Source organism: Papaver somniferum, chromosome 1, assembly GCF_003573695.1.
Source record: "Papaver somniferum cultivar HN1 chromosome 1, ASM357369v1, whole genome shotgun sequence".
Classification (NCBI taxonomy): Eukaryota; Viridiplantae; Streptophyta; class Magnoliopsida; order Ranunculales; family Papaveraceae; genus Papaver; species Papaver somniferum.
In genome coordinates, this window is record NC_039358.1 from 43,890,719 (window position 1) to 43,917,367 (window position 26,649).

At 39.4% G+C, this 26,649-nt stretch overlaps 1 protein-coding gene across 1 annotated transcript in view; it reads left to right on the plus strand.

The window, feature by feature from the left end:
• The first annotated feature begins 4,237 nt into the window (after positions 1 to 4,237).
• The window catches only part of LOC113328281 (probable thiol methyltransferase 2), a 32,754-nt gene continuing 10,342 nt past the window's right edge, over positions 4,238 to 26,649 (plus strand). Inside the window, exons 1-3 of the mRNA XM_026575398.1 lie at positions 4,238 to 4,271; positions 13,876 to 14,006; positions 14,287 to 14,373. Coding sequence (XP_026431183.1) covers positions 4,238 to 4,271; positions 13,876 to 14,006; positions 14,287 to 14,373 — 252 coding nt within the window. The remainder of the gene's footprint in view (positions 4,272 to 13,875; positions 14,007 to 14,286; positions 14,374 to 26,649) is intronic.

Sequence of the window (26,649 nt, forward strand, 5' to 3'; positions counted from 1 at the left end):
ATCTGACAAGTATGTCTACAAGTAACTTGTTAAGGATGTCTGTGTAATTGTATGCTTGTATGTTGATGATATTCTTGATACAAACATAGATGTGATCAATTCCACTAAAAACATGCACTGAATGAGAACATTGACTTGAAAAACTTGGGACCTTTTGATGTAATATTAGGGATGAGGATTAGAAGATAATCAAACATTTATAAGTCTTAGACGTTCTCATTATGTTGAGTTGTGCTTAAGAGATACAATCAGTCTGATTGTAAACCTGCTTGTACTTCGTACGATTATTCTTGTAGTCTCAAGAAAAATAAGGGTAGTGGAGTATCTTAACTTGAATACTCAAAAGTTATAGGATGTCTGATGAATTTAATGAACTGTAAGAGTCCAGACATTGCCTATATTATGAGTAAGTTAAGTGGATATAATTGTAGTCCAGAGCAAGAGAATTCAGATGCACTGAGTAGAGTATTATGGTACCTAAATACTCTTTTGATTTATGAAAGGTATCTTGTTGTCCTTTGGACTTTATGATGCAAACTGGATAGTTGACTCATAGGAGTCTAAGTCTACGAGTGGATATGGTTTCACTCTAACATGTGGGTTTGTTGTTGGAAGATTTCCAAACAAACATATCGTTCAATTCATTATGGAATCTGAGAGTATTGCGTTAGATAAATCATGAGAGGGGGCCGAGTGCCTAAGATGATTTTTAGAAGACATTCCTCTTTGGCATAGGCATGTGCCAGCTATATCTATACATTGTGTTAGCCAAGCTATAATAGTTAAAGCTAAGAAATAACTAATATCAATCGGCGTTATTTCCATTGATTGGATAAAGTCCAAGGAGAATATCGCGCAATCTTTGACGAAAGGTTTATACAAAGAGATAGTTAAAAATGCATCGAGGGGTTGGGGCTTAAGCTCATATATTAAACTTGCCATGAAGGATACTCAACCTTGCTGACTGGAGATCCCATGATCAAGGTTTCGAATGAGACAACTAATTTGTGGTGGGTAAAGGTAAACACTATCAGAGATTTTCATTCTCTGTCCCTTCCCTATGGTGTAGACGTGATAGTGTGACTGCATGTGGAGGATGACTTTTTAATAAGTCTTAATGAGTTCTATAGTTTCAATTTAAGATTGAAGTGGGGTGTAGCAGTAACACTCTTTATGGAAACTCACCTATCTGAATGAGGAAGTGGGTCGCTTCCTGTGAGAATATGAGCTGATTCTCTAGAGCATTCTGAGAAACAGGATACGTCCAGGGCCAAAACGGACAAAACGGCACGAGCTTGGCAGCAATCTTGGAGATATCACCCGTGGTTGTTATCACGAATTACATCAAATGCTAGCAGTTCAAGACATAGTTCACTGTCTCTAGCAAGTAATTCTGGTAATATCTCACTAAGCAAAGGTTCAAGACCTCATGGACACCTCTGCCTAAAATGGTATTTCCTGCGTTTTTTATGTGATTTTCATTTTGATGGTTTTGGTATTACTGGAACTTAGGACCTAAAGGTCACTAAGGGTTCACTAGTTCATGCTTTTTCACTTTGTTGAAATATACCTATAGTCTCACCATGTGAGAATTAAAGATGAAAGCTCTCAATACTATTATGATTTATGCAATCCATAGTATGACCCTGGGGTCAACACACTTTTGTGTGAGGGAGAGGACGTAGAAATGACTAGTATGATTTCAACACTTGCACGATCAGTCTGTTTGGATCGTGAGGTTGGGATGTTTATTTACCAAGATCTATCTGTGTTTTCATGTTTTATTGAGTTTTCATTCATGTGGGGGATTGTTGGAAAACGATTAATAAAAAAAATAATTTTTTAAAGTTTTAATAAAAAATTATAATTTATTGTTTTATTTTGTGAATGAAACTTTTTAGTCCCACATCGTGGAGTTTCCAATTTTTAGTAGTTTTAAGAAACTATATAAAGCTTTTAGTCCCACATCGGGGAGTTTTTCTTCTTAAGTTGTATTTGTCAATTATATAAAGAAATTCAATACTTTTGTAAAATATATTGGAAAGGGGTTGCTCTATATTTTAGAGGTACCCCTAAGGGAAAATATTTTATACCGGTTTTTAAGCATTCGCGATTTTCCTTAACGGTTTTTTCGGAGTTGCCAAGCTCAAGTTGAGCATCTACTACATATGCTAGTAGTAGGTGTATTAGGGTGTTTTATCCTGGAGATATCCGTCCTGTGAGGGCTATAGCATCACTCTTGAGTGTAGCCGGGCGCTAATGTCTTAAGGACAGCGTGTTGAACACGTGACTCACTCTATTTTCCAACGTTTTGCCTTGTTACTGTTGCGGAGATACGGGGAGCTTGTTCGTTTCGTCAAAGCAATCACTTCCATTATAAAGGAGCTAAGTATCAATAACTTTTGCTTATTTGATTTTTCTTTGTTTTTGATTATTGCACCCAACACTTATTACCTAGATTGTTTTCATATGCCTAAATCCAGGATGATGCTGGTGCAGAAAAAAAAGAACATGAATAAAATTTTACAGTAGAGTAAAGGTAGAAAGAAAGGTAACGATCAAGGAACGAAAAGGTAGAAGAAAGATCTTCCAGTTGTGATTCCAACACAAAGAAGCTCATCTCGGCTTGCCTCAAGATTAAAATCTGGAGATATGGCTGCCACGTCAACGTGAATCTAAATCTATGGGGTTTAACGTAATATGAAGGCCAATAAGATTTGTTATAATCTTTTGACAAAACAATTGTCCCAGGAAGCCTCCCTCGAGGGAAACGCTAGTTTAGCGAGTAAAATAGTACTACTCAAACTTATCTAATTTTGCTTCCGACTGCCGAGTTCTTGGATATGTGACGGCTAATAGTACTACTTATGGTGGGTTTAGATGTAAAACTTTAAAAGTGGGATTTATGGGTCATGGGATTTGGTGTAATTAAGTTTCCTTTAGTATGTTTGGTTGCTCAAATTCTTGAAATCATGTTTTTCATGGGAATCGGTTTTCCAGCAAATCCTTCATATGGAGTCCGACCCCTCCTCCTAAGATTTGTTGGGAAACTTATTAAGAGATTTATGGACCCATTTTTTTTTAACTTTAAATCATATATACACACAATTTTAGCATTCCAAGGGTAATACCAAAATATATGGACTTTAAAACATGATAATTCTATGAATCATAAAAATTTTAAATGAGTTATCAAACACACGAAGGATTTACATGAAATCCCATAATTTGTAATCCCATGGAATTATGAATCCTACAAATCGTGAATTCTGCGAACAAACCCACCATTAAGTTATTTCGTAAGTTTGGGTGAGTCCACGGTTCCACACACCCCATTAACAGCTCCGTCCCTGCACATGGTGTGCTTTCTCAAGACCTAAGAAAATAACAACAACTACAAGCTTAAACAAACATTGAATTCCAAACTAGGCTTAAGCACAACTTCTATAGCATTGCAACACCCCCATCCATACCTTCTTGACTAAGGAGAATATGGTATGCTTAGATCCACAACAGGAGTTCCAACTTCTTCGTGCATTTCACCAAGAGTTCTTTTAAAAGAGCGCCTTGGCGCCTACTGAATAGCACTGACATCTATCAGTTCTCATATCATATGGACTCACAATCTTCAATCCCTTGACAAAACATAGGGCCCTGGGGTCTTGGATGAACAACCTACTCGGGTGAGACATCACTATAGCTTGCAATGTTAAAAGCAAGTTATTTCCTAGGATCATCTCAAATTCATTGAGATACATAAATCAATAGTTCATCTCTATTTACCAACTTCAATATTTTCTACTGTTATTCCTTTGATAGCTTGGAAATGTCATCCACAGTCTTCATATAATGATCAGCCTTGTACACTTTCAGACTGAGATACTCTGCCAATGTCAAGCTCATAATAGTATGTGATGCAACAGTATCGACCATCCCCCACATTTTGTGGTTATGGATACCAATTTTCACGAAGACCAAACCAGCACCAATTTGACTTTGCTGTGATGTTTGTTTATGTGCCACAATATTGCATAATTGATACGGATTGACATGATGTACTTCCTCAACTTCATCGCTCCTAAGTGACCATTGCACACATGTTTCCTCTCTTAGGACAATCTCGAGCCAGATGAGGGCATTTGCACAAGAAGCATCTGCTAGTCTTGTTTTTCGCAGATGTATCATCATCTTTTGGTACGTGCTTATCCTTCATATCCGAGCCTTTCTTGTTGTCCTTATGATTATGGCCTTTCTTGTCCTTACCCTTTTTCGCATCATTCGAGGTATTAACTAATCGATAATAGGAAAGATTGTCTACAATGGCCATAGTTGAAGGTAGTTCTTTGGCACCTTTCCTTTAGACTTCATCTTAAGCCCAGGTTGCACACCAGAAGTAAAGTTAAACAACTTGTCTTCCTCTGACATGTTGTGAATATCTAGTATCATGGACGAGAATTCCTTTATGTAGCCTCATGGTGTACCAATATGTCTAAACTTAGTGGTTTACCAATATGCCTCAACTTACGCAAACTCTCCCGTGCTAACCAAGCAACATTGCTCGGAGAAAACTGATTCTTCAGTTCCTCCTTCATGACTGGCCAAGTCATGATAACAGGACGACCAGCGGGTAAGTCTTCAAATTTTCTTGTTCTCTACCAAAGTTTAGAATCACCAACCAGGTGCATGCTCACTAGAGTAACTTTATGATCTTCTGCAGTTTTGGAAGCCTTGAAGTATTATTATATATCCCATAAAAAATTCCCAAGCTCTTTGGAATCACGTGCACCATAAAATGTTCTTGGCTTAGGGACCTTCATCCTCGCAACACCAGCACCAGCAGTGATGTTAGTCATTCTCATCATTCTTCTCAGCATGTCTGTCTTAGAAGTTAGTTCATCGAATGAATCTGTGAACATTGTATTTACAGTATTGATGTGGCCTTCCAAATCAGTATGGCTAGCAGTTGCAGCTTGGATAGCTTGGTTCATCTCAGCGGCATGACTATCCAAGGTCTGGATACGATTCATCAGAGTTGCGTTAAAGTTAGCATCGTTAGGATGGCGCACCTCTTCCCCAATCGTATCTTTTATGTGTGATAATATACCCATATAAATCTGGCTCCTCATGCTAGTTATATTGAATCAGTTTTTCAAGCGACAAAAATGAGAGAAAATCCTCCAAAACCAGATCAAAACAAAGCAACCTGGCTCTGACACCCAACTGTCATGTCCTAAAAATGCCTATGCAAGTTTTCTTAACCCCGTAACCAGAAACACAATGGTTCTATGCGCAATTCTATGATACATAGATACTTCATCCTTATAAGTTTGCACTACCAAATACAAACGGCAATAATCCTTCAGATTGGCAACGGAAGACTTGGGATTTTCTCTCTTTAACTCATAATAATTTTCATACAGTGCTAGAGGTTTTTCCGTGCAATTATTTCAAGAGATTAATAGGAAAAAATTCCAAAGCAATGCAAACATAATCCATTTCATTGCATAAAGGGAAAGATAACAACTTTGCCCAATAATACACTTTAGAAGCTTATTCACTCGAACTAAGCTTAACTCTCAATCTGTTACAAGGGGTTCTTCTACCAAAAACTGAAGACTAGTGAGTACCTTATTCTCCTAGTCTATTTATAGTGCCAAAATCGCGTGCTAACAGGTGCACGGGCTTAAGGACAACCATCTGTCCATAGGCAGTTTCCATAATTACCAACATTGTTTTTCAACTGCCATTCTTTTGTGTTGTATGCCAATCGAGGTTGCACTTGTCCTTGGTAGTAATTCTTGCTAAAAGAAAGTTATAAACCCTTGTCATAACCGTTCCAATCCATCTCCAAACTCTGCTACGTGTGTGATGCGCACAACTAAATCGTGAGAGTCTTCCTGAGCCATAATGTACCATGATGGCACAACACTTAGACTGGCCAAGAACTTTACTCCCTTGGAAACTATCATATGAGTAAATTTATACCACTGCAAGACTTAGTATCATGTTGTTTAGCTCAGCTAATAAGGATTATGCATAAACCAACTGGCATTAGCCCAGTTGGCCAGGGGTTGGACTCCGAACCTATAGGTTGCGGGTTCAATTCCCGTTGTTGATCGATCAAAAAAAAAAGAGGATTCTGCATCACTCACATTATTTTGGCCGACATATATACAACAATTGCATGTTTGGCTTTTCCACTGTTGCGAATGTATTGCTAAATCCTTGGACAAGACTTAGTCCAATGCTTAAGTCATTCCCTGATTTGTTTCGTGTCCTTAATTCATTACTTGAGCTGGGACAACTCAATCTATGAAGCTATATTTTGTCGCATGATGCATATGTCAATGGCATTCCTAGTCCCTGGCTATGAAGCTATATTTTGTCGGCCAATACGCTTCATGCCTATTCCACTAACTATCAATGTAGCGCCTTGGTGACGTGGGTATACGTCATACTAAATCAATATGGCAAGCTGTGAATATAAAGTCTATTCAGATTCTGGTGATTACTCAAACTTTGTTGATTGGGTCAACAAATGGTTTCAAAAGGTAAGTGGCTCTAACTATGATATGAATACTGAAACTCATCTTTACAATTGTATGACAAAAGCTTGAATGATGTGAAAAGAAAGATGCTCATTGATTCTTCAAGGGGATAAGCCTTGTATCCTTAATATATTGCGAGAACTAAGCATATGGTTAGCCAATTTACCTATTCAGTTATTAATGGTTCTCAAAATAATAGTTATCTCTAAAGGTTAAGGATTTGATTTCCCAGAATGCCACTATGTGCAAATAAATGCGGATGGTTCCTTCATTGAATTTACAGGTGAAGAAAGTATAGGATTGATCATTCGTAATTTTGCAAGGAAATGCCTTAGGGTCAAGGGTAGATACTTTCATGCATATGGAGGAATAATTGCGAAGCGTGGAGCAGAAATGATGGTATGTAAAGCTATTGATGAGGTTGTGGACTGGATAAGATATCTTGGTTTCGAGAAAGTTATCTTAGAATCAGATTGTGAATCAGTGGTGAAGTCCATCAATGTACCTAGTAGTAATGTACATGTTAATATATATCCTTATTTAAGGATAATATATTGTTTCCTAGTATATAGGATCTTTGCTTTATCATAATATTGTGCTCTATATATTCATGAGTTGTGTAACAAGAATAGATAAGATTATCATAATAAGAATTATCTTCTTCTTGATCCTATATTTGTGAAGATGGTATCTATGAGCTAGGGTTCTTGAATCATGGGTAGTGATTCAGAATTATACCAAAATAAATCAAAACAAAAAGGGCAGATGAAAAACAAATTTGCTCCTATTATCGTTCAATTTGAAGGGCAGTATTCAAGCCTGGGATTGTTCTTGATGAAACAAACTATGATTTGTGGTCACAAATCATGGAGATGCATATCGCTGAAAAAGAAAAAACCTCCTTTATTATGGGAAGGACAAGAAAACCTACCGAGGAAGATCCAAGATATGAGAAGTGGCACACATATAATCAAAAATTCAAGAGATGGTTGTTAATGTCTTTGTCACCTGAAATCATGAAGAGATATATTCGGTTACCTACTTCTAGAGAGACTTGGGATGCATTATCTAAAGCCTTTTATGATGGAGATGATGAGATGCAGGTATTTACTCTAAATCGACGAGCGTTTTCGACAAAACAAAATGGCAGAGCACTCTCAATTTATTATGGAGAACTAACTGAAATATTTGGAGAGCTGGATCATCGTGACAAGGTGGTTATGGAGAATTCTAATGATATTGAAGCCTATCGAAAATCAATTCAGCGCCTAAGGGTGCATATATTCCTTGCTGGATTAGATGAAAGTTTTGAACAGATTGGAATCATGTTATGCACTCGTTCGTCGTGAATCTGTTCGACGATACAACGATGGCAAAAGAATCGGAAGAAGTTGAACCTGCTGCTATGGCAACTCGAAAACGGTACAATCAAAAAGGGTTTTTTCAGAGATACTCAAAGACTGAGGTGGACAAGTAATCACTTAAGTGTACACACTGTAATCAATCTGGACATACAATTGACATGTGTTTCGATTTGGTTGGATATCCAGATTGGTGGGATCAACATCTGGAGAGGAAGAAGGAGACAAAAAAAAATTCTGGTTCTCCAATGGCTTCAACAAAGAAAGGAAGGATTCCATGGTAATATCTGCATCAGTATCAAGGACAGGTAACGATGGTAAGTTATTAAATGTTTCTTCACTTGTTTTGAATAATTCATGGATAGTTGATTCCGGTGCCACAGACCATATGACATGTGATTCTAAACAAATCTCTCCCCTTAAACCATCCTTACAAAAAACAGTGTCTACTGCAAATGGCTCACAATCTCCAATTACTGGTGAAGGGTCAATATCTCTCCCTGAAACTTTAAACTTAGATTTTGTCTTAGTAGTTCCTACATTAGACTGTAATCTCCTATCAGTTTCCCAAATAACTAATACTTTACATTGTGTAGTGATATTTTGGCCTGACTGTTGTGTTTTTAAGGACATCACAACGAAGCAAACGATTGGTTATGGTGTTAAGCGTGGGAAGCTGTATTATATGGATTTGGTGTCAAGTAGTTCGGATAAGCTGCGTCAAACTCTTCTTGCTGATGGTTCTGAGGGGGAGAGACAAAAATCTCAAATTTTGTTATGGCATCGACGATTGGGACATGCGTCGTTTGGTTATTTAAAAAAATTTATTTCCTAGTTTGTTTGCAAAACTTGATATTTCTAGTTTTCATTGTGAAGTATGTGAACTTGCAAAAAGCCATCGTGCTTCTTTTCCATTATCATTCAATAAGAGTGCAGTTCCTTTATGATCATACACTCTGATGTTTGGGGGCCATCTAAAACTACTACCCTGGGTGGTTCAAGATGGTTTGTTACTTTTATTGATGATTTCACTATAATGACGTGGGTGTGTCTCATGAAAAACAAAAGTGAAGTTACCGCCTTGTTTCAGAAGTTCCATAAGATGATTAACACTCAGTATAACAAACAGATTCAAGTACTTCGTAGTGATAATGGTGGTGAATATATGGATTCTGACCTTCAACATTATTTTGAGGGACACGGGATTATTCATCAAACTACTTGCTCTAATACGCCTCAGCAGAATGGAGTAGCAGAGAGAAAGAATTGTCACTTACTGGAAGTGGTACGTACTTCATTGATAGAAGCACATATGCCACTGATGTACTGGGGAGAGGCACTTACTTCTGCAGCATATCTTATCAATCGAGTGTCATCCGGTACCATTGTGTTTCAAACACCCCATCAAGCTCTTGCTGAAGCAGTTGTGGCTCCAACTGTTCCTAATCTGCCGCCTCATGTGTTTGGTTGTGTAGCTTATGTTCATCTGCACAAGAACCAACGTGATAAGTTGGCTCCTAGAGCTCTGAAGTGTGTATTTGTGGGATATGCAACAACTAAAAAGGGATATCGTTGCTATCATCCTCCAACCAAAAGAATGTTTGTTACTTTGGATGTTGTATTTCATGAAGATACTATGTATTTTTCATGTGAGTCTGAACTTCAGGGGGGGTACCATAAGGAAATTCAGACTCTTAACTATGATGAAGATATATCAAATTTATGTATATGTTATTGTCAACTCTGATGATATGGTAAGAGAATCTGTTGATGAAAGTTCTTCACGAGAAGAAACAGAAAGTACAATATTAGATCGTGATATAGAGATTCAAGATGAGGTTATGATACAAGAGATTCCAGAGTCTACATTACCTCAAGAAGATGAAACACCAAACCAATCGTCTGCTACGGATGTTCTTGAAGAATCTAGGAGACAACTTCCACAACGTGTAAACAGAGGTATTCCTAAACCCAAATATGAACCTGAAATATCTAGTAAGGTTAAGTACCCTATGATTCATTATGTCTCTCACCATCGTTTGTCTAAAGCTAATAAGGTATTCGTGAATCAACTATCTACTGTTTTTATTCCTAACAATGTGCAGGAAGCATTAGCTGATCCAAAATGGAGAGCATCTATAGAAGAAGAAATGAGGTCCCTTTTTCAGAATGATACTTGGGATTATGTTGATTGTCCAGAAAGAAGAAAGATTGTGGGTGTCGTTGTATTTTCACCATTAAATACAAGGCAAATGTTGAGATTGAACGTTATAAAGCAAGATTAGTTGCTAAAGGGTACAGCCAAACTTATGGTATCGACTATACAGAAACTTTTGCTCCAGTAGCGAAAATCAACACAGTACGAGTATTGTTATCGCTTGCTGCAAACTTGGATTGGCCTTTGCAACAGTTTGATGTAAAGAATGCCTTCTTGCATGGTGAATTAACTGAAGAAGTTTACATGGAGCTCCCACCTGGTATTTCAGTTCCAGGATCTCATGGTAAGATGGTATGTAAGCTAAACAAGTCATTGTATGGAATAAAACAATCTCCAAGGGCCTGGTTTGGAAGATTCACCAAATCTATGAGGAACTTTGGATATCGACAGAGTAATTCTGATCATACTTTGTTCATAAAGAAAAGGAAGGATAAAATTACTGCTCTTACCATATATGTAGATGATATGGTGGTGACAGGAAATGATCCATAGGAGAGGAAATCTTTGCAAAGATACTTATCAAAGGAATTTCAAATGACAGATCTTGGTTCATTGAAATACTTCCTTGGGATTGAAGTTTCTCGATCCAGTGAAGGAATTTTCTTATCACAAAGGAAATATGTTCTTGATCTGCTAAAAGAAGTGGGCATGTCAGCATGTTAGCCAATCCATACACCTTTAGAAGAAAAGGTAAATCTATGTATTGAACCTGATCAAGTTCCTGCTGATAAAAGGAGATATCAAAGACTTGTGGGGAGATTGATGTATCTATCTCTCACAAGGCCAGATCTTGCTTATGCACTCAGTGTTGTTAGTCAATTCATGCAAAATCCAGGTGAACAACACATGGATGCAGTTTTTCGTATTTTGGGGTATTTGAAGTCTGCTCCTGGAAAAGGAATTTTATTCTCTAAAAATGAAGATTATAAAAAGTTTGTGGCATATACAGATTCTAACTATGCAGGAGAAATAGATGGCATACGTTCTACTGCAGGCTGCTTTACCTTTGTGGGAGGTAACTTAGTTACTTGGAGAAGTAAGAAACAAAATATTGTTACACGATCAAGCGCAGAGGCTGAATTCAGAGGTATGGCAGATGGCATTTGTGAAACTTTGTGGTTGAGGCTTCTCCTTAAGGATTTGGGGGTTCCTCTCAAGGATCCTATTACTCTGTATTGTGATAACAAAGTTGCGCGTGATATTGCTCATAATCCTGTTCAGCATGATCGTACTAAACATGTGGAGGTTGACAGTTTCTTCATCAAAGAGAAGCTGGACAACAACATTATTGAGCTGCCACCAGTTCGGTCTGAAGAACAACTTGCATATATTCTCACACATGAAGTGTCATGCAAAAAATACTTGAGTTTTCTGGACAAGTTGGGCATGTGTGATATCTATGCACCAACTTGAGGGGGAGTGTTAATATATATCCTTATTTAAGGATAATATATTGTTTCCTAGTATATAGGATCTTTGCTTTATCATAATATTGTGCTCTATATATTCATGAGTTGTGTAACCAGAATAGATAAGATTATCATCATAAGATTTATCTTCTTCTTGATCCTATATTTGTGAAGAGTACATTGGTCTAATGAGAGTTATATTCTGAATATTAAGTTTTGGTTATCAAGTAGTAATTACTGGTTTTGTAAAGCAGTCAACAGACTTTTTAATAGTGTGGCTCACAATTTAGCTAAAAAAGCCAGAGAGGATAGGGCTAATTGAGTTTTGTAAATAATTTTCTTTCAAAAGTTAATAACCAGATGGAAAAAGACTATTATGTTTCTTCTATTTAAGAAACAAGTTTATTCTCTAGATAAAAAAAAAAATGTATGTTTTTCAACTGGATAGTGGGTTGAAAACTTGGAAATATCTCTATCAGCTCGGTTTTGTACAATTGGAATGGAGTTAATAGCTACTCCTTGGGCTAGTTGTTCTGGTTTGTGTTATTTTCCTTTTGGTTACTTTACATCACCTTTGTATTTCTCAAGGCAAACACTACTGGCTTGTGGTTAGCTATGTTTTCTCTTTTTAATCTATTGAGTCTTTTCTGAGTAAATTTTTTTTGACTTCAGCAATTATGGTATTCAATTGATGTTGCATGTAACACCACAAAATCTGCTTCAAAATAAAAAGGGGGGAAATCACAACATTCAATTTTGGTCCAGAAAAGTTTTTCTCTTTTTAATTTATCGAGTCCTTTTGAGTTAAATCATAAGAAATATAACACTTTTAACACATGGATTGATACACTCTGTAACAATCCAGTACCCCATATTAGCAACCTTGAGAAGTTTTTGTATTTGAACACGTCATCAGCTATTAATGAGAGATGATAGAGCTACCGAGGGTCGGGCACCGAGGATTGTCCCAACCCTCGCAGAAAACTCTCCCACCCCCCAAACCACTGATCAACAGGGGATCATTATTGGTGTGGATCCCGCGGGATCGCGGGATCTCAACCCGCGGTCAGTTAATCATTCTCGTCGGTTATTTTACTTCAATCAAAATCCACTTTGTTTTTTTAATAAAATGTAGTGTTGTAGACCCACAGTTGGAAATCGCGTAATAGTTAAGGTTCATGGCACTTGATTTCCACGGCCAATAATAGAAGAAAAAAATCACCTCACAGAAGAGTTTCAACGGCCAATAAAAAAAAGAAATCACCTCACATAAGAGTTTCCACGTGAAAAACACTTGGAACTCTCCCGATGAATATTAGGCTCAATTTAATAATGTCAGAGTGTCAGATACTCCTATCAAATATCGAAAAGTATCAACAGACAACGAAAAAAACTAAGAAAAAACCGCCACACAGCCCACTCCTACACGTCTCCCGAAAAAATGAGCCCCACAAATTAGAAAAGAATTGTGAGAGGCGGTTTTAACATGGTTTTTTTTCGTTGTCTGTAGAGAACCACCGATTAATATTTGGCTCACCAAGTTCCACCTCATAGTGTGGTGTATTCCTGTATTCAGAAAATAATGTAGTATCCCTGTGACCATGCCCAACAAAAATGTCCCATAATGTAGGCATTAAATTCTTAATTAAGTTGGCATATTAAGTTTTCAACCATACAACAAGTTCAATAATGGCCTTCCCAATGCTTCAATGCAGAAAAGTAGATTTTTTGTTGTTATCAGATGGAATTCGCTACATCATTACATTAGAATCACATTAGAATTCTGTGGTTATCAGCCGGAAATGGTTATACAAGAGATTCGCTATATTATCACCATGGAACCAAAATGTACGACACTGCATTAGTTAATACTCATGTTTGCTTTCTTTGGTGTAGATAGGCATTCCCAATTAATCTAAGGTTACTGACCCGTTAATTTTTCAACTACTGTACCCAATAAATTTGCCCTCGTGGTCCTGATCTGCATCAGGCGGCTATGTGCTTGCTCTTATAGCAACATCACAACTGTAATTCTCTGTAAGGTTTTCCCGTTTTATACTCTAATCTTTTTTATTTTAACTGTTCTCAGTATCCTTCCCCCCAAGTCCGGGCCTTTTACCCATAAATAGACCCTTCCTTTCGATGGCAACAACACACTTAGAAATGGAAGAAGAAAGTCATTCAAATAATTCTGCAATATTTTGTTCGAAGGTGGAAGAAATGCAGAGTATCATACATGAGTACTCCGCAGGTAACAATTGTGCTAGAGAGTTATATATATATGGGTAGATTCAATTTAGCTTTTATGTAAGCTGTTAGGCTTCCATTGTTTTTTTCAGGTGGTTGGGACAAATGCTGGGAGCAAGGAGTGACACCATGGGATTTGGGTCAGCCAACGCCTGTACTGTTACAACTTCTTGACAAGGAAACCCTTCCCAAAGGCAGAGTTCTAGTGCCTGGATGTGGGGCTGTGAGTTCCTTATTAACACACTCATCTTTAGAACTTTAGTGTATTAGAATCTGACAGTTTAACTTAATTTGTCTCACACCCCGGATAATCATAAATTTCATAATGATATATACTCCACAATTAAGTTTTGGGATGTGCCGGCCAGTAGAGATATATGGGTTATTTTTAATTATGTGACTTAAGTTTGCACCTTACAATTATATGTAGATTTAAGTAACCAGCTGCAGTTTTTTCCTTCCCTTTACATTTTTAGCCGCTTACTGAATATTCAAACTGGCAGGGACACGACGTGATTGCAATCGCAAACCCTGGACGCTATGTTGTAGGCCTAGATTTATCGGAAAATGGCCTTAAGAGAGCAAGAGAGGTAAGGTTTGCATACGGGGCATAATTAGATATGCATGCATGGATGACTGCTAACCTCATTAGCTCCTTTATTCTACTGATTCTGTAGTTGCAGGAAATCCTACAACCACATCCATTCTATACTATATAATTCTCTAAGTAATCATGATGGAAATCACTCATTTATTAATCAAGATCTTGATATCGAATACAAAATATTACAAAGATTTTATTTGCTCTCCAAATAAATTTTCTCTCCCCTAATTTCTTGTCTATCACTCACCTTAAAGATCCCTCCCAATACACAGTTTCCTTCCCCTTACATAGGATAATACATAATGGATGACAGCTAATAAATCCCCTATTTTCGGAATCACTGTGCGTTATAATCGCTCATGTACATTCGCTCAACTTCGCACACTCTACTCTTTCGCACAGATCATCACACTTTACTCGTGATTATGTTGACATCATTAAATATGTCATCCTAATATTAGTATATGCGATGGTCTTCGGTTAGATTAGATGACATTTACTTTGCATACATAATGAATGTGCGATATTTCACTCCTACATTTTGCCTCTTCTCACACCATTCTCTTTATAGAGTGAGCGATGTGAGAAATTCTCAATCCAACTTATCGGCACATGTTTATTTCTTCATATTTTGTTTTGTCGACATTCTTCCGTAATTTCAGCCTTTCTTTCTGCACGAGTCGATTCTTCTGCTTTTTACCAATACAACCCGTCTCTAACCGGTCATATTTCTTTTCTATTTATTGATTTGTCCTTGAGAAATAACTTCTTCGTTTCTTTTGATTTTGTTTATATCTCTTTTCTCTCGAGACTTCTACTTCCCAGATTCATTTGTTACTGTTGCTGCTGTTTTATCACCATTATTCTCATGGATCCAAATCCAAGGTTTGTACATTCTATCAAAATCATCCTCTTTTTCTTCTGTTGACTACGATTGTTGATCATAATTGTCAATGTCGATCTTATGTTTTTATCACCATTTTTCCTACTGTTTGCAGGAAAAATTCCTCTTCGAGTGGCCTCAAAGTAACTGTTTCCAACCCTAAATCTTCTTCAGACATCAAGGACAAAGAATCTCTCAAGAGGAAGACTTCTCACAACAAAGGAGTAAGAAATATCCCTTTTTTTTATTAAACAATATTGTTGCCTCTATTTCTTATCTGCGTTGTTTTCGTAGGATTCCGATTGTGAGACAGGTGAAGGGAAAGGACTGAAACTTAAGAGAGTTTGCAAGCCCACAACTCTTAAACCAAATATTTTTATTCCTGAATTTGGTATCACAGACGTCATTCCTCCTTCTCCAGTTCAAACTAATATTTTTCCTTCTCATGTGAATGTATTTGTTACTCTCGAAGAAATTTTTCCTCCCGAAGAGAAAACCGTTACTGATCAAGGTCTACAGGATACCCCCACTCCTGCTTCTACACTTGCTTCAGATGTTATTCAAACTGTTTCCACCTTTGTGAACTCCCCTTTGCCCATTAGCACTGATACCCTGCAAAATAATATGGATATTCACAACGCTGCGAATTTTACCATTTCTTCTCCTTCTATTTCTATTTCCCATTCTTCATCTTCCTCTTTCTTATTGGAATCTCTTTCTCTTGATAAGAAATCTTTGGATAGTGTAAAGTTTGCTTCTCAAACTTTTCTTGACATTATCAATTCTTCTCAGTCATCCACCAATGATCCTCACAAAGTTCGCATATGTTCTGCTTTAAGCAAACTTCTATGTGAATTTCCTTCTAATAGGGCTACAAGAGAGGAGATCCATTCTCAAATTTATCCAAGTTTTCATACTGCTCTAGATGTTTTGGTAAGTACCTCTTATATATGTTGTTTCGATTATAATATTTTTATTACTTATCCTTATTTTCTTTCTTACTTAGGGATCTCATCGTCGAATGATTTTGTATGAAAGGCGTTTTAAATCCAGTTGTTCTCAATTAGAACTTTCACACCAGAACACCCTTTTAGAAAAGGAAGTAGGTAAACTGAAAGGAGAACTCCAAGTTGCGATCCTTGATTCTGATGGCCTTCGCAACCAAAACCAAAAACTTAGAGGTATTTTTCTTCTTACTTATTTCTTCTTGTAATATATTTCTTCGCTTATCCCCACTCTTTAAACTTATCCATGCATTTATTAAGATTTAAACCAGAAGCGAGTTGCGGAAAGATTCACCTTCCAATTTCTTGCTGAAGATACTCGTGCGAATAATGAGACGTTGCAGATTCAATTAAATCAATTAAATAACCAACACTCATATTCGCTTGACCAGATTAACAATCTAACTCATGAAAATAGTCATCTTAATCAAGAGATTGAAGTATTAAATGCTCAAATTTCCCATATGTCTAAATTGTTATATAGTGCTGATTTAAGACATCAAACCTTATCAGAAGAGAATCATACTCTTTCTATGGAGAAGCACTCTTTTTTGAAGAAAGAAGCAATGTTTTCGCATCAGTACTTAATTCTCCAGAAAATAAATGATGGTCAAGAACAAGCTCTTCGTTCACTAGAAGTTCAGCATGAAGCCTCATTTAAGGAATTAAACACCCAGAATGAAAAAATCATCCAAAGTAAAATAAACTTGACTGTGAAGATGAACTAACTTCAAGAACAATATGATCAACTGAAGCATTCCCATGATGACCTTAAGAAAAATAATAATTCCCTCTCTGCTAATAAAAAGAAGATTCGATCTCGTATCAATGGTTTAGTTGGTGACGATTTCGATAAAGCTATGGAAAGTATGAAGAATAACACTCTTGCCTTTTATAAATTCTGGGAAGGTAGTCAGCTTGAGTTGGTTGCCTTAAATTTCCTATTCCTTTTATTTATTTCTTCGAATTTTTGTTTTCAAATTATGATTCCATGTTAATCTTTGCAGAGTCCGAAAAGTTGAATCAATCCATTATATCACAGTTGAGATCTGACTTAGCTAAAGTTCGCAAGGATCGTACGAATCTGAAAATTGCTTATATGAATCTTGAAGTTTTTCTTACCGCTTCTCGAGACCGAGCGCGAAGAAGATTCGCATATCTTCAAAATTTCGCAGAAATCAGTGCTAGGAATGTTGAGGAATAAGTTATTCGCAAGGCTCATGTTAATGCTCAGACTTTAGTTAATCAAATCCTTCTGAGCAATTCTCTTTCTCCATTAACTGTCCCTTCCCTTAATATAAGCGAAGACGAGAAATATCCAGAGCCAGATAATGATTATGAATTTGTAAGCGATGATGAAAAAGATCATGAAGATGATATTGATGCTTCTTTTTCAGAGGATCAACTTGAAAAGAACAAATCTGGCAATGTTTATTTTGTTGATAAGACTACTGTCGAAGCTAAGGACCCAACCCCAAGCCACAAGATTGATGATGTACCTTCCAACAATGCTTAGTCTTCGCACTCCTTAATTATCTGAATTCCCCTCTTATGTTTTGATACATTTTGAACTTGTTTCTTAATCAAGAAAGATAATATCTTTTTATTTTATCTCCCCTACTTGCCTCTTATTAAATGTATTGTAAGAAACAAGTATATGAATTTTACGGATCCTGCTATTTTTCGTGAATTTCCTGCAAAACAACATTAGTTTATATATAACCTTTCTCATAAGGTCTTATGTTGCGTTCATAAGTAAAGGTCTTATCTTTCCTTAATTATCTTTAATTTTTGTGCGACGAGATCGCAGGCGGTCGTTACACTTAAATGTAAGGACCCTTTGATCTCGCCTTATCATATTCTTGTATTATTGCCTCTTCAGTTTTTTCTCGTGCGTAAATATGACAAGCCTTAATACTCCCTTAAGTAAAAAGCCTCATGACATTTACGTCTTTTGACACAATTTAGCTCCCTAATGGAGGGTGTCATCCTTATATTCCCCATGGTTTCCCCTTCAAGGAAGCTTACCTCTACCGGGTTAAGGTTGGCTCCTCCCATCCGGTAATACAACAACCAGTTGATGTCGCAGCCTCTTATCCCTCCACCGATAAGGTTTATGGTTACGAGACCACACCCTAAGTGGGGTATCTTCGGACCGAGTGCATCATAGTCAGGACTTGTCAAGAGTGGTAAGGTACGCTCCAGACACGGGCACTCTTGACCCAGTATTTCTCGCAACACTAATTCTCCTGGTTGAAATTCTCTTATCTTAACCCGTTTATTGTATTCTCGAGCTAATCTTCTTAGATAATTTTCCATATGTTGCAAAGCGATTGTTGATACATGAAAATAATTAACCCTAGAAAATGGTTTCCCCCAAATGGTTGCCCCTTAACCTATCAAGGCTTCTACACTAAGGAATAAAGAGACTTGGGGACTAGGCATAACCCATTAAGATGTAAAGTCCTAGTTCATACAAGAGCATACTAAGGAAGTTGGGACATGGGTGAAAGCCCTTTAGGGTTTGGTGCTAACTTAAGGAGAGGGAAATGGCAGTTTAGTAATATATTAATCTTATGAATGTTTATTCTTAAGAGGGATGTTATAAAAGGAAATGAAGGTACACTTCATGAGATCATCATTAATTCCCCATTACTTCTACTTATCTACCTTCTCCTTGGGAGTACTTTCTGTGATTAGGGCTGGTTCCTCCTTCCCACATTTTACCTATCAACATTGCGACCACAGTGGGAGGTTCTTAGCCTATAGTCCAGCATGATACTCCCAGGTGCGAGCCATGAGATGCCAGCGGGTAGAGCACTTCCCAACCCGGACCACGTCACTATGGAAGACATTCAAGGAGAAAGCGATGAAGAGGTACATGTCCGAGCAGTAATCACTACACCTATCGTACAAGGAGCAGGAGGATCTTAGAGGAAAGAAGAAGCGCCTAAAGAGAGAGCCGCGGCAGAGACCAGCGAGCGAGAACTGTCCGAATTACAAGAGGAATTAGACGCATCCACTAAGAAGCAACAGGACATACGCGGGCGACTGAAGCGAGCAAGAGAACAAAGCGCGGGGACAGCTAAAGTTGCTAGTACAAAGAACACGGTTCCGATCATGACAGAGGAAGCGATCGCCAAATATCTAGAAGCAAACTATCGAGTAACAAAACACAGCGCCTATGATTCATTAGAGCCACCATACTCTATGGAGGTCGCCGATTACTCATATCCTAAAGATTATACATCGCCGAAGTTCAAGACATATGGAGGAAAGGGAAATGCACGCGAGCATGTGAGTCGCTTCATATCAGCAATGAATGCGTATGCTCAAGAAGAAAGCCTTTGTATCGGGGAGTTTTCTAAGTCACTGACGGACAATGCTTTTACCTGGTACGATAATTTGAAACCCGGAAGTATCAGTTCATGGCCTGCCATGGTACAACTCTTTCTGAAGAAGTTCTATTCCGCCCAAAGGAGAGTCACCGCCATAGATTTGGGAAGGTGTACCCAGCGGGTCGGAGAAGAAATTGGAAAGTTCATCACCCGCTTCCGAGATTTCACACTCGAATGTCACGAGGACATCCCAGAAGAGCGCTTGGTGGAAATTTGTATTCGAGGAATGGACGTGATCTTCCTGCTGAATTTAACAAATTTTAAGTTTCAAACTTTCGTAGAAGTGGAAGAGGTCGCAGCTCGGATATCAGACTGCGCGGATGCTGGAATAAGTGGGCATGGCTGGCAATTACATTCTGTTAATGCAGAGTCAAATGATCAAGAGGGCGATAGAGGTAAAGGAGGAGTTGCTGCTTTTGTCCCTTATCAGGGAGGAAAATCAAGTAGGAGAGGTGGAAGAACAGACGGAGGGAGACCAAAGCCGCCGCCACTACCATGCAGCAGGTAATAGATACTAGGACTTCTAGAGCAATGGGTACCTAACAAAGAAGAAACTCTACCACATGTGGTTACGGAACCGACCGCAGCGGATAAGATGCATGAACGGTACTGCCACAACCATAGAAGAGTCCATCATCCGACTACGGAATGTTTTTCTCTACACTATATAGTGCAAAGGAAGTGAGCCAGAGGCGATCTAGAAATAGGAGAGCAGAGCATTCAGAAGGATTCTCTCCCTCATCACCAAGTCATGGTTATCTCCCATGAACCTACATGAGAGGAAACCTGGAGACCATGGGAATATGAGAAGGAAGAGGAAGCATACGAGGCAATTGAGATGGACACCTTCTCAGATACGACCAGAGTTGCTAGTAAATTCTCCCAAACAGTTTTATCCCAGCAATTCTTTGACTCACTTGGTTTTAGCGAGGACAATCCGCGAAGCATCCAAATCTATTGCAGCCATCGCGTTTGGTAAAGCGTACAATCCGTTGTCGCGGGAAGCTATCACATTCACTGATGAAGATATATGTTATCCAGGAGAGCACCTCCGACCCTTATATATCACAGCCCATATCAACAAGAAGCCTCTCAAGTGAGCTTTCATAGATGGCGGAGCGTCCCTCAACATGATTTCCTTGCACACATTGGAATCCTTAGAAGTACCAAGAACGTCGATCAAAACACGTGCAACAACTGTAAGAGGGTTTGGCGGACAAACCCAGACGTTAATGGGAATAGTACATCTGATGATGAAGATCGAACCCATCAGAGCGCTAACTCCTTTTTACGTACTCGAGGATGACACCACGTTCCATGTCTTACTAGGGCGAGGGTGGATTTTGAACCACAAAGTGGTCGCATCTACGTATCATCAATGTGTTAAGACTAATATCGGAGGAAGACAATTCCGGATCCCAACCACGAACAATCTGTTTGGTCTAAAAGAGGCTTACATAGAAGATGCAGTCCTCTACACACAGCCGGGCGTAGACCAAGACGAACAAACAGAGTGTTTTATCACCCTCCCTAAATGGGATGAATTCTAGTCGGAGGCAGGAGTAAAAGGAAAAGCCAAATACGTTTTTAGCCCGTCAAGGATAAGACCCGCCGCGGGGGAATAAGCGAGTTATAGTCGAAACAAATAATACTCAATTCAAACCCTTCTCACGACCAGTGGGCAGACACGTTTACCGCTTATAGCAATTAGCCGGGGAAGCTTCCAGTCAACAACACGACTGTGTCATGTCATCGGCGGACGAAGAGAACGTGATGGAAGCAACCCCAATTGGTGAAGATTGGCGAGAAGAAATATAACCCTTGATTTCGGTAGAGAAAATGATAAAATATTTACCTGAGGAAAACATAAAGCCCGATCCAACCATGGACGGACTAGAAGAGGTGAACCTCGGCTCATAGGGAGAACCCTGATGCGTCCGTATCAGCAAGCATATAGAAGAAGATGAAAAATCACGTTTGATTAAACTGCTTCGCGAATATAGAGATGTGTTCGCATTCACGCATGACGAAATACCGGGCCTCGACAGCAACCTGATTGCACACAACCTCAATGTCTCACCCGAGTATCAACCTGTCAAACAGCGGAGGCGTAACTTTTCTGAGGGGATAGAGTTGGCTATCAAGGAAGAGGTGGAGAAGTTGTTAAAGGATAACTTCATTAGGCCAATCCAACACCCCACGTGGTTAGCAAACATCGTCCCAGTAGAGAAAAAGAATGGTAAAGTCCGATGTTGCGTCGACTATCGAGATCTAAACCGAGCGTGTCCTAAGGATGATTTCCCAGTACCAAACATTGACATGATGGTAAATAATACAATCGGATATGGTATATTTTCTTTCATGGACGGATTTAGCGGATACAACCAAATCAAGATGTCGGTGGAGGACGCGCACAAGAAGGCCTTCCAGACCCCATACAGAAATTTATTTTACATAGTCATGCCCTTTGGGTTAAAGAATGCGGGCGCCATTTACCAACGAGCCATGGTAGCAATATTCCATGACATGATGCATCAAATCATGGAAGTGTACATTGATGATGTGGTAGTATAATCTCGAGCACGAAAGGATCATCTTAACCATCTAAGGCACGTTTTCAACAAATGTAGAAAATACCACTTGAAAATGAATCCTCTCAAATGCGCGTTTGGTGCCACCTCCGGAAAATTTCTAGGGTTTGTTGTCACTGACAAGGGAATACAAATTGATCCGGATAATGTCGGAGAAATAACCACTGTAATATCACCGGCAAATGTAAAATAGCTGCAAACTTTTATTGGAAGGGTATCCTATGTTCGGAGGTTCATTCCGGGCCTGGCACAACTGATGTGCGCGTTTACACCACTACTGAAGAAGAACAAACCGTTCGAGTGGGGTGACAAGTAAGAGCAAGCCTTCCAGAAGCTCAAGGAGTGTTTGATAAGTGCAAGAGTCCTACGATCCCCTGTCAAAGGCGATCCCCTCTATCTATATACGGCGTTTACCAACGTGGAAATTGGAGCGTTATTAGCTCAAGACCTTGGTAACGACCAGTTATCCCAATCCATTATATCAGCAGAGGGTTCAGAGACGCGAAACTCAGATATTCAATGGAAGAGCAAGCATGTTTAGCGCTTATCTATGCCACGCAAAAGTTACGATCATACCTGCTTGCTCATGAAACCATAGTGATGGCTATGGCTAATCCAATTGCCTACTTAGCAACAAAAACCGTATTATCCGGAAGAACAGCTCGCTGGCTGCTACAATTATCCGAGTTCGAACTAAAATATCAGCGATCGAAAGGAGTACGAGGGCAAGCATTTGCGGATTTGTTAGCAGCATTACCAGGAATGGACATGACATAGATAAGTGAGGAAATACCTGGCGAGGTAGCTGAACTTGAAGAAGAGGAACGCTGGACAATGTTCTTTGATGGGTCTTCGTACGGCTCTTATGGAGGAGCAGGGATAGTCTTCGAAACGCCTAAGAAAGAATTGTTATCTTTCGCTTTCAAGCTGGACTTCGAGTGTAGCAACAATGTGGCGGAGTATGAAGCATTGATCGTCGGATTGCGATTGGAGGAGGAACTCAACCTGGGAGCCATTGATGTCAAAGGGGACTCAAAGCTAGTCACAAACGAAATATCGGGCGACTTTCAGGTGAAAAAAGCACATCTTGCGCCATATCGAGCGGAAGCCCAAGAGTTGATCGCAAGAAAGGGAAGCACCGTCGTGGAGCATACAGGAAGATTTATTAATAAACACGCGGACGCTATGGATACGCTAGCGGCTAAGATACAATTAAACGAATCCGATGAAGGCACTATAGTGGTAAAAAAGAAAGCAGTGCCCAGCACATGGAAAGAGGACGCCGCATTCGAGCTAAAAGATGATTGGAGAACAACATATATCGAGGACCTGACTAGAGGAGCGAACGATCAAGTATTTCCCGTAAAAGTACTAAAGCAATTTGTTTTAATACGAGGAGCATTATACTTTCGAACATCTGGAGGCGCTTTATCACGGTGCGTAGGAAAATCATAGGCACAAGAAATACTGAATCGCGTCCATGAGGAGTCATGCGGACAGACATGAGGAATCCTGTTATATCGACGGTTGCAAAGGATGGGCATGTACTGGCCAAGCATGGCAGTTCAAGCAGTTGTGATCCAAGACAAATGCGACGACTGCCAAGCACCTCCGCAACAGACAGAAATATGCAGTGCAGAGATAGTGGACTGCAGACAACCCTACATGGACTTCATCCAGCATGAGCGCCTGCCGTCAAACAAACAGGAGGCGTTAAAAATTCAAAGGATGTTCGGACGATTCTTCATAAGTGAAGGCGTCCTTTAGAGGAAAAGTTTCGGAGGCAAGGTATTACATTGTCTATCACAGGAAGAGGCGGAAACATTCATGGCTACAACCCACAATGGCGAGTGCCAGGGTATGCGGAAGCACTTTCTGCAGCTACACGAAGTAGGATATTACTGGCCTGCAATGGAGTTCGACACCGCCGAACACTTAAAGAGATGTCAACAATGTCAAAGTCACAGATTGTTGATCCATGCCCCACATACTTGGTTGCACAGCGTCGTCACCCCATGGCCTTTCCATAGCTGGGGACTCGACATCATTGGGCATATAGATCCAACCTCGTCCGGATGTCACAAGTATATCATCACCGCGACTGAATATTCTACCAAATGGGTTGAAGCTATACCACTCCGAGACTAATCATGCGCAAAAATTGTCGCGTTCATCAAAGGGCACATCATCTGTCGATTCGGGGCACCTATGATCATACGCTCGGATAATGGCACTTCTTTCGTTAATTAGACTGTCATAGATTTGTTGGACCAGTATGGGATCAAGTTCCACACTTCGACTGTATAATACCCGCAAGGGAATGGACAGGCTGAGGCTACCAACAAAACGTTATTAAGGATATTAAGCCGGAAGGTATATTATCATCACAGGAGCTGGCACGAACAACTATCACTTGCACTTTGGGCGTATCGTATCTCCAGAAGAAGTTCCACAGGAGCATCCGCTTATTCCCTGGTGTATGGAGATGATGCGATCCTACCAGCGGAAATTACAATACCATCTGCGCGCGTGGCTATGGCAAGTCTCACTACTCCGGATGATGTCAGTCGGTTTGCACACCTGAATACCTTATAAGAACGACGAGCCAGAGCTGAGCGATTCTCGGATAAGTACAGGAAGCGGACAGCGAGATACTATAATCAAAAGGTGAAAGAACGAGTCTTCAACGTAAATGATGTAGTGGTGAAAATCGCACCGCACGTCCAATGCAATGAGAAAGCAGGTAAATTCGCTGCTAACTAGCAAGGTCCCTACATGATAAGTGAGCAGCGGAAAACGGATATTATTACCTAAAGCGGATGAATGGCTCCCACATCAATACCCCTATCAATGGAAAATGGCTCAAAACTTACAATGCTTGAACGGTCTAATGTACGCCGAATGGCTGAGAATAATAAATATTATCTATATTATACTGCGCTGTGAGTGATGATATACCCCGATTAAGCATTATTAATAGTCCAAGAAAGGGCTAGGCTCCGTGCATGGATTTAGATGAAGTGCATCAATAGTCCAAGAAAGGGCTAGGATCCGTGCATGGCTTTAGATGAAGTGAACCAATAGTCCAAGAAAGGGCTAGGCTCAATGCATGGCTTTAGATGAAGTGCACCAATAGTCCAAGAAAGGGATAGGCTTCGTGCATGGCTTTAGATGAAATGCAACAATAGTCCAAGAAAGTGCTAGGCTCCGTGCATGGCTTTAGATGAAGTGCACCAATAGTTCAAGAAAGGGCTAGGCTCCGTGCACGGCTTTAGATGAAGTGCACCAATAGTCCAAGAAAGGGCTAGGCTCCGTGCACGGCTTTATATGAAGTGCATCAATAGTCCAAGAAAGGGCTAGGCTCAGTGCACGGCTTGAAACGAAGTGCACTAATAGTCCAAGAAATGACTAAGCACGCACATGATCTAGATAAAACGCGCCAATGGTTCAAGAAAGGACCAAAGATCTGCCTACAACTCGATGAGAGGTGCGAACAAACACATTAAAATACATGATAAAATTGACAAGACAATCAAGTAGAATATGCAGAATTCATTTATTGAGACAACAAAACAGCACAAAACTTTATAATAAGAACTTTCTTAAAAGAAAAACTTTCACACGCCCAAGACAAGGAAAGCGTAAAAAAGGGGGAGGGCGCAGTAAAATAAGTTAAAGGAATGAAGAAAGAACTGAGTTCGCGCGCCTCAATCAAACGCGAGCAATGGCCAGGCTATCTTCCATGTGTTCCATCCGACCACGAGCATCTATAAATGCCTCAAGAGCCTTATCAGCGGCCATCAAATTTCTTATCGAGGGGTCAATCCGACTGGTGCTCAGTCGGTCCGGGTAAAAATCCATAGCTTGAAAATATTGCACTTGGCTGACTCCAAATACCCCCTCGCACTCTTGGACAAGTCGAGCGTTACCAGTGACAATAGCTTGTAATAGTTCTACCTTTCGTTGCCTTAGAGACAAACGTAACTCATTCACTGACTCTTCCATTAAAACTTGAACAAGAACAAGATCATAATCTTTGTTTACAAAACTAAGTTATATACCCAAAAAAAAGGGGGGATAACCTTCAAGTCGACTCAGCAGCAATTAACGTGCGGCGATGAGCAATTTCTTGGTCCACACCTTGCATCATCACAAGCGCCTCTTCACTCTGAGTGGTGGCTACAGCTAAAGCTACTCGAAGATCGCCCAGTACTTGCTCCACCTCGAATAAAATACGTTCAGATGCGTTACCTTGATGAGCTATTTTGGTAGTCTCCTCTTTCTCCTCCAGCGCTCTGCAAGCATGCCCTTGTACAACTAACCTACGAGTCCGCAAAGCTCTCAATTCACTCCTCAACACCAACAGTCGTGCCAGTTCCACTGGCT